The following is a 9,561-nucleotide window of genomic DNA, read 5'->3' as shown; positions in this document are numbered from 1 at the left end:
AGAGTCAATTTGGATAGATCTTGGAATATCATAAGCTCCTTGTCGGCATATTCTATCTTTTTTTTTCACTAGTCTAGCTTTGTATAGAATTTCTTCTTTAATTTTGAAGCTTTGCAGACAACAAAGTATGTCCCTTGGTCTATCTGCATTGATTGATCTTGGTCTAAAGACACAATGTGCCCTCTCCATGCCCAGATCGAAATCCTCAGGTTCATTTAGAAGCTCTGTGAAAATAGTTGATAGTACTGTTGGTATTTCTTTATCTGAGACCGATTCTGGGATTCCCCTGACCCGTATGTTGTTTCTCCTCAAGCGATTTTCGAAATCATCAATTTGTAGTTTCTGGAAATAAGCTTCTTTTTGTCAACGAGAATCTCCATCACCCTTCCAGAGTGGTGCACCACTTAAGAGTAAGTGTCCTTCAGGGTTTGCACTCTTGAGTAGATTTGTTTGACGTCCTTTCTCAATTCTGAAATTTCTTCTTTTATTGTCTGGGTAAATTCCCTGAAAAGATCTCTTATGCACTCTTTGGTGGGTAGCGCTTTAATATAGTTTCTCAGATCCGAATCATCTCGTGCATGCACCTCCTCTTCTGAATCACTGTCCAGGTCTGAGGGCAGGGCAGGCATGGGTATAATTTTGTCTTCTTCTATGGTAGTTTTTGTTCTTGTAGGTTTTGAACATTCAGGTGTGGATCTTTTGATTATTTTTTCGCTTTCTAAAGATCTGTTAGGTGTTTTAGAACTTTTGTTGGCCTCCGGAATGGCACTTTTAATATCCTTTCTCATCGTATCTGCTTTCTAATGTCACTACTTTGGGAGGAGGGTATATTTTTGGTCACATTGGTAGAAAGTTGTCTAGTAGTTGCTTTGTGGAGAGAGCCACTGTTGCAGCCAAGTGGTCCTTATTGCAAAGGAGAGGGGAGCGATAATATTTTATTATTTGAAAAATGGATTGATAAATCCAGAATTTTCTCTGCCTGGCGGGTTAGGGTTGAATTAATTTATTAATTTGATATGCTCTGAAGAAGGAATGAATGAATGTTCAGGTTCTGCTTATATGAGTTTTGGCCACTGGATGGTGCTGTGGTACATTAATTTGTAGCTAAAGGTATACTTCAGTGAAGCTAGTTGTAATATGAAGGTTCTACCGTAAGTAGTTAGCCTCAGTCCTTCTGGTGGACTGTCATAAATGCTGCAGAGAAGCGAGGAACGGGTTTCACTCTAGTTTTCCCCCTTTGTTTGGTATGGTGGTGCTGGCTGCAGGTCCCTCCCTGCTTCCTTTTATTACACTGCTCAAGGCAGAGTTGTGTGACCTGGCTGGTTTGCAGCAAGCAAGCAGGCTGCTGCTTTAAGAAAAACAAGATGGCCACCGCCCCACAGGGGAGCAGGAGCAGAGCGCCGGTCTTCAGAAGCCCCCAGTGAGTATGCACTGCTGTGTTGCGGGCTGGCGGCGGTGAATTCAGCGGGAGCCGCGGTTGGAGCGCGGCTTCACAGATTATCGGAGCCTCCCTGCAGCGGGTAGGGGGGTTACCTTGTGCCGCTTTTCCTCCACGTGGGACTCCAGATGGGATCTCCGTCGGGTGCCTCTGGATGCGGGTCCCGTCAGGCCAGGCCGCGGGCACCACTGCTGTGCTGGGCCATGGCCCTTTATCTCTCTCCACTGCGGCGAAGATATTTAGGTGAGTTCTCCACAGGCTGGGTGGGAGTTCTGGTGGGTCACTGGAGCTTTTGCTGGAGATTCCACTTATTTAGGCCCCTGATTTAGGGCTAGAAATGGGGTCTGTATGGAGGAGCAGAGAAATGTGCATCCTCCCTCTCTGCTTGCGTCAGCTGGCATTTTTATGTGCTAATTTTTTGTGACCACAACACAAACGCACGTCACACGTCACAGCTGTGGCAAAGGACCGCAATGCTATCCCATTGAATACAATGGAGCCAGCGCTACAGCCGGCTCCATTGAAAGCAATGGGCTGCCGGCAAGCACTGCAGTGATTTTCAGGGAAGGGCTTTAAAGGGCTGCTTGCCGGCAGCCCATTGCTTTCAGTGGAGCCGGCTATATTGCCGTCTCCATTGAATTCAATGAGAGAACATTGCGCTCTTGTGCAACAGCTATCACTGCTGTGCCAAAGGATCGCGATCTTTGCTGTATGTTCTCAATGGGGTCGGCACTGCTGCCGCCGGCCCCGTTGAGCACCAGGTGAAACCCCTGGTTGTGACAGCATCCAGGGGTTTCACATCCAAAAAGACAGATGCCGCAGTTACTTGCGTTTTTAAATCCGCATTTTTGTGCGCAGGTAAATATCGGCATATGACCGCTGCCATTGAAAAGCATTGGTTCTTAATAGATGCAGATCGCAAACGCAAGTAACATGCGCACATCAAAACGCCCGTCTGACTGAATCCTTAGAGAGGATCAGTATATCTGCTCCATAGTTTGTAAGGCTGAAAAATGTCTCACATCCATCCACTTCAGCCTATTATCTTGCAATGCTGATCCAGAGGAAGGTGAAAAAACCCATCAGGTATTTCAGGTGTTTCTGTCTGAATACATACAAGCTGACCTCATTCATGGCTGCCTTTAGTTTTCAAACAGTGGGATCATTATGACAAATGATAAGAAAGAACCTATAAGTTGATATCATTGTACCATGTTCAAAATAAATAGGTGTATTTTTCAAGTCTACCACAAGATGTCACTAATAGGCCATAAATCTTGCACATAATCACAGCAGCTCTGTACACTGTTGCATAGCACCTCGCCAGTTTGAAATGTAGGTATTTATTTTTAGATTAGCTGCCTTATTATCGTTATTAATAGTTATTTATAGCCTTACTTAATAAAAGATTATCCTTTGTCATTGTTTAAAGTACACAAGGTCATAAGAAGCATAATGTTCTATTAATCCAACATTTGATTATCAAGATGCTGCTTGATGCCCGCAGATGGAGAACATTGCATGTCCAATCTAGTCCATAGTACAGATCAGAATAGCACATGCTGTAATTGTCTTCACACAGACCATCAGTCCTTGTGAAAAACTGCTTGTCTGAATAGCTTTAATGGCTTTAATGGGCCTGTGTGCTGTCCATAAAATACATTGGCATGGATGGGAAATATACCTGATGGGCCCTAAGGGTGTGTTCAGACGTAGTGGATTTTCCACAGCAGGAATATCTGCAGCAAATCTGCACCCAAAATCTTTGAAAATTAGCACCAAAAAGTAGAGATTTTGACAGACAGATTTTGTTGTAGACCCCCAGAAGATTTCACCCCTTCATTTGCGGATCCACACCAAAATACACAACGAAGTCTAAACAAAATGGTGCAGATTTTATATGGATTTGCTGGGGATGTTTTGTGAATGTACCTGAAGGGTGAGCCACTACGCATGGGCCAATGTTTTGCACTTTTCCCCTACACTAAAATTTGCCAGCCAGCCCCCGTGCAGCGCTGCACTCGGCTGGAGGGCTGCAACTCACCTCTGTTGCCTGAAATAATTAAAGAGAGGGCAGCACTTCAAAAGTAATGGTGTATTGAAAGGAAGCAGAATTTTGAATAACAGGTGACTCACCTGGGGTGAACAGCTATTTCGCCATTGTCCGAGTTTGCCTTTGAGACTCAAGTTTTGAACTACTGCCAAAGTCCTCTGTCCTTACTGTATATCCATGGGGTGGAGAACGAGTATGGAATTTCTGCAGGTGGAATACACCCCGGACAAGCAAAAATAGATCGATCAGAGGATAAAAAGTTCAGGGATACAGTATAAGGCAATCAATCTGTATAGAAGGGTGTCAAATAGATGGGACAGTCACTTATGTTTTGGGGGGTGTGATAACAGTGGTTAAAATACCTATTTGCAGCCACTGTTTTGTATTGTTTCAGCCATGTATGCCCGCTTCATGAATTTTGTAGTCTATACAACTTGTTTTCTAGACTAGCGGAGATGTAAATTTCTGGGCGTACTGCCATCATAAGCTGGGAACAAGTCTTGTCCCTCTATCTCACATGCATTTGGGGGTTGACCACTGTTTACATAACACTAGGGTATGTAAAATATTTGCTACTTTGTATAATAAGCTGGGGAGCCCCAATTGGGTGAGAAGCTCTGTACTCGTGGCCTGAGACGTCCACCCCGGTGTTGTGAATTTCTTAGGGGTTCTCTGTATTTGCTGGGGCTTCCCCAGCTGTTAACCAGACAGATAATGCTTGTAAAATTCCTTTGTGAGAAATGATTATAAAAGTGTACGTGATATCATTTACTATACATACTCATTCTATTAATAAAATTGCATTAGATTTAACTCCTTGCCCTTCTTTAAATGTATATCAGAACCTCAAACACAAAAAATTGACAATATAGAGACTTCAATGTCCAAGAACCCCCCAGAAATTCCAGTTATGCCTTGGAATTACCATAGGTGTTGTAGGTAGAGTCCATGCTTATAGCTTCTGGACCTTGAACGTTATTTTATTAGATACATAAACAGAAAAGTAAAGAGCAACACATTTCGAAGGTTGCATCCTTCTTTATTAATTGTTTACCGTGAAGTATAATCACTGATTATGATCAATGATTATGTCAATACCAAATTTATATATATTTTTTTTCTTGCAACTTTTTAAACACTTAACCCCTTAACGACCGGGCCATAGCCTTTTTACGTCCTCCCGAAGTGGGCTTTATTCTCTGAGGATGTAAAAACATGCGTCCTACAGAGAATAAAGCCCCTCAGGCTCTGGACGTGACAGCTCCATGCTGTCGGTGCCCGCAGGTAGCCGACAGCATGGAGCTGTCATCCCGGGCTGCGGGGACCCCCCCCCGGCAATGCGATTGGCGCTATCCAATCGATACACATAAAAGTTTTAAAAAGTGCAAAAAAAGTTAAAGATTCAGCTGCCCTGATGGATCGGATCCATCAGGGCAGCTGAAATTACTCACCCGGGTCCGCCGCACTGCTCCCCGCTCTTCCGATGCTCCAGGCCCCGAAACCGCTCTTCTGCGCATGTGCGCCAGGCGGCATTACGTCAGCTGCATGCGCAGAAGGCCCGGAGCCTGGCTCCCGGCTCCTGTAGGCAGCCAGGAAGCAGGAGATGTCAGCGGGGACTGCGGTGAACGGTTCCCGATACCGCGATCACCGTTATCCAATTGATAACGGCGATCGCGAAAAAGTTGAATTAGTAAAAAAAAGTGTCAGTTTCACCTCCCCTTATGGATCGGATCCATGAGGGGAGGTGAAAATACTCACCTAAGTCCTCCCCGATGTCCCAATGTCCCGGGACCCAAAATCCCCATCTGCGCATGCGCGCCCGATGATTGACGTCGGGCGCGTGCACAGAGGGGGTCGAGCCCCGGGAAATTCAAAATCCCTTTGCTCCTGGCTGCCATGTGTAGTCAGGAGCAGAAAGATTATACCGGGGACATGATCACTGTTACCCAATGGATAACAGTGATCATGTAAAGTTAACAAAAGTGTAAAAAAAGTTTAAAAAAAAAAAAAGTAAAAAAAAGTAAAAAAAAGTTTAAAAAAAAGTTTAAAAAGCGTACGTTTCATCTCCCCTCATGGATCATATCCGTGAGGGAGGATGAAAGTACGTACATAAGGCCCCGGGTTAATCCGCGGACCTTACCCCAGCTTCTGCGCACGCGTCCGTCGCCAAAATGGCGGACGCATGCGCAAAAGTGGATTGCCAGGATAATTTAAATTCTCCCTGCTCCTGGCTACAAAATGTAGCCAAGAGCCTGGAGATTTCACGGGGGGCCGCAGTGAGCGGTTCCTGGTCACGTGTTCGCCGTTATCCAATAATGGCGATCACGTAAAAGTTAAAAAAAAATTTGAAGTTTCATCTCCCTTCACCGATGAAATCGCTGAGAGGAGATGAGACTTTTTACCGGAGGCCTCCGTATTTGAACCCCGACGCAATCCTCCTTCGTGAACTTTCCCGAATTCTGCACATGCGACTGCTGGCAAAAAGCCGGACACATGCGCAGGAGTGGGGGAGCCAAGGAAATTTAAAATCTCCTTGCTCTCAGCGACCAACGGTCGCCAAGAGCCTGGAGCAGTGACGGGTGGCCTCGTTGAGCGGTCACCGGTCACGTAATAAAAAAGTAGCGCTCTAACATAGGTCGGTCTCACATGACCAGATAGGAATTAGATTCCGCATGCGTCTGATCTGCGATATTGCGCAGATTAATCGCATTGGATTACACAATTCCGCTCACATTAGCGGGTTGGAATTGTGTAATCCACTCGCAGAAAAGAGAACGCAGCAGGTTCTATTTTACCGCGGATATCCACAACATAGAGTCCATTGTGCTCCATGGTCCCGGATATACCCGCTGCCCATACGCAACTACGTTGTGTACGGGCTGCAGGTACCCGCGTCATCGCTAAGCGAAGGTGCCGGAAATACAAACAAAAAAAGGTGTACTGCGCATGAACGCCCGTGTAAGTACGCAGTTATGCGCAGTACATTACGCGGCCGTACGCAGGGTCACAGCCGGGCTCACAGATGGGATCCGCTGTAGGCCTCCGCAAGCGGATTCCACCTACGGCTGTGTGAGCCCGGCGTTATTCAGATCACTACCTATAAAACGTATTTTACAAGAAGCTCCGGGAACGCTCGCCTTCATGCAGTTCCAGGAGCAGCTTGTTGAGCGCCTTCTATGTGAGACCGCCGCACCTCATCAAGCTTACGGAGACTCACGGAACGCCACTTTTTACACCCCATACCAGCCACTGAGGTCACGAAATACCCCCAAAAAGCATGAGAGGAGGGGGGATACACAGTTTTATTGCCCCATGTACCCATCCCAACCAGCCTCCGTAATTACCCCCGTCTTCAGAAATACTACACAGTTCACATTATTATTTTTATCTAAGATTTGGGGAACGCCGAAAAGGGCGCGGAGTGTGTGTGTGGGGTGGGGGTGGGGAATTTTTAGGGAGTCAATTTTTATTCTGTACAAATAAGCAATGGGGCCTGGAATTTATTCAGTTGTGCCCTGAAATCCAACGGGTGTTCCCTCCTTTATAGACCTTGCCATGGGTCCTGTAAGTAAATTACGGCCACAATGGGTATGTTTCTGAACACGGGACAAACGGGGGTATCCATTTTGGGGTGAAGGTCTTCATTCCTATGTACGCTGTAAAAAAAAATTGTTTTTAAATTTTTAAAATTGCCAAAAAAATTGAAAATCGTTACTTTTTCCTTCTGCTTTGCTTAGACTCATTCAAATACTGTGGGGTCAAAATATGCAGTACACCCCTAGATGAATTTGTTAAGGGGTCTAGTTTTCAAAATGGGGTCATTTGAGGGGGTTCTTTATCGTTTTGGCCGCTCAATGGCTCTATAACTGGGCAATGGGGCCTGGAATTTATTCAGTTGTACCCTGAAATCCAATGGGTATTCCTTTCATTGTAGGCCTTGCCATGTGTCCTGTAAGTCTATTAGGGCCACAATGGGTATGTTTCTGAACACGGGACAAACAGGGGTATCCATTGTAGGGTGTAAGTCTTCATTTATACATGTGCTGTACAAAAAAAACTGTTTTTAAATTGACACAATAGCCCAAAAAATGAAAATCGTAATTTTTTCTTACTGCTTTGCTTAGATCTATTCAAAAATTGTAGGGTTAAAATACACAGTACACCCCTAGATAAATTCGTTAAGAGGTCTAGTTTTCAAAATGGGGTCATTTGTTGGGGTTCTCTATGGTTTTGGGCGCTCAAGAACTCTACAAGTGGGCAATGGGACCTAAAAGGACTTCAAGCAAAATCTATGTTCTGAAAGCCACCGATTACTCCTTTCATTTTGGGCCCCGTTGTGCATGCAGACATAATATTAGGGCCACAATGGGTATGTCTCTGAACACGGGGCAAACAGGGGTATCCATTTTTGGGTGCAAGTCTTCATTCATATGTGTGCTGTACAAAAAAAGCTGTTTTTAAAATGACAGAATTGGCCAAAAAAACGAAAATCACAATTTTTTCCTTTTGCTTAGCTTGAATTCATTCGAAAACTGTGCGGTCAAAATATGCAGTACACCACTAGATAAATTCCTTAAGGGGTCTAGTTTTCAAAATGGGGTCATTTGTGGGGGTTTTCTATGGTTTTGGGCACTCAAGAACTCTACATGTGTGCTATGGGGCCTAAAAGGACTTTAAGCAAAATTTCTGTTTTGAAAGACACTGACTACTCCTTTCATTTTGGGCCCCGTTGTGGACTCAGATATAACATTGGGGCCACAATGGGTATATTTCTGAACACGGGAGAAACCGGGGTATCCATTTTGGGGTGTAAATCCTCATTTTCATGTAAACTATAGGAAAAAAAATATGTCTTTAAAATGACAGATTTGCAAAAATATGAAATTTTACTTTTTCTCCTCTAAATTGAATTAATTCCTGAAAAAAAACTGTGGGGTCAAAATACTCATGACACTCCTCAGTGAATACACTAAGGGGTGTAGTTTTTAAAATGGGGTCATTTGTGGGGGTATCTATTATTCTGACAATCATGAGCCTTTCCAATCTTGGCTTGGTGTAGGAAAACAAAGTGTTCCTCAAAATGCTAAAAAGTAATGTTAAATTTGTACGTCTCCTAAATGGTTAAAAAAAAAAAAACGTTTTTCCAATGTGCGCCCAAAATAAAGTAAAAGGGTGGAAATATAAATCTTAGCAAAAATTTCTATATTATGTTTGCACATATTTAAGATATTGCAGTTGGAAATGTGAAAAAATGACAATTTTTTCAAAATTTTCCCAATTTTGGCGCTTTTAATAAATAAACACATTCTATCGGTCTATTTTTTCCACCTAAATGAAGTACAATATGTGGCGAAAAAACAATGTCAGAATCGCTTGGATATGCAAAACCTTTCTGGTGTTTTTCCATGTTAAAGTGACACGTCAGATTTGCAAAATTTGGTCTGGTCATTAAGGCGCAAACAGGCTTGGTCACTAAGGGGTTAAGGACCAGGCTGTTTTGCATATTAAGGACCAGGCACTTTTTAGGGATTTTACCCATGTGGTGGTTTAATTGCCCTATTTTTTTCCTTCTATAATATGTATGGTTTTGGATTACATTGCGCATGCTGCAACAGTTTTGGTAGGTGTCGTTTTTGGGTTATTTTCTTTCTTATGTATGTATTTTTATTTTATTCTGTAATTTTGTTTTACTCATTTATGTAATTAATTTTGTTACTATCTATAACCCCCATGATGTCATATAAGACCTCTAGGGGACATTCACATGTTTTTTGGGGGGTTTTATATGACATTTTTCCACTCAGGCTGGGGCATCCATAGGAGGAGCATCTATAGAAGCCCCAGTTACAGGGGAAAACATTCCCCTGTTGTGACAATAGTCACTGGCAGAGCTGATCATGTTCTGCAGGACCCTGTAGCTCTGCTGTAACAGGGGATCCCGGGGGTCACATGACCGCTGGCTTGCATAGTTATACTTCCACTTTCACTCTTTAGTACATAGCGCTCATTGAGCGCTGTGTACTTGGGAAAGGAGAGTGCAGAAGGGGTTACAAACTGCTTTTCCCTTCTC

At 43.8% G+C, this 9,561-nt stretch overlaps 1 protein-coding gene across 1 annotated transcript in view; it reads left to right on the top strand.

Moving 5' to 3' along the window:
- Nucleotides 1-1,207: 1,207 nt before the first annotated feature.
- LOC136575386 (ultra-long-chain fatty acid omega-hydroxylase-like) overlaps nucleotides 1,208-9,561 on the top strand; it is a 257,782-nt gene continuing 249,428 nt past the window's right edge. The window contains exon 1 of the mRNA XM_066575081.1: nucleotides 1,208-1,420. Coding sequence (XP_066431178.1) covers nucleotides 1,365-1,420 — 56 coding nt within the window. The 5' untranslated portion in view covers nucleotides 1,208-1,364. The remainder of the gene's footprint in view (nucleotides 1,421-9,561) is intronic.

The sequence above is a fragment of the Eleutherodactylus coqui genome, chromosome 1 (genome assembly GCF_035609145.1).
Source record: "Eleutherodactylus coqui strain aEleCoq1 chromosome 1, aEleCoq1.hap1, whole genome shotgun sequence".
In the NCBI taxonomy this organism is placed as follows: Eukaryota; Metazoa; Chordata; class Amphibia; order Anura; family Eleutherodactylidae; genus Eleutherodactylus; species Eleutherodactylus coqui.
Note: the sequence above shows the minus strand (reverse complement) of the source record. Positions and strands in the feature narration are given on the sequence as shown.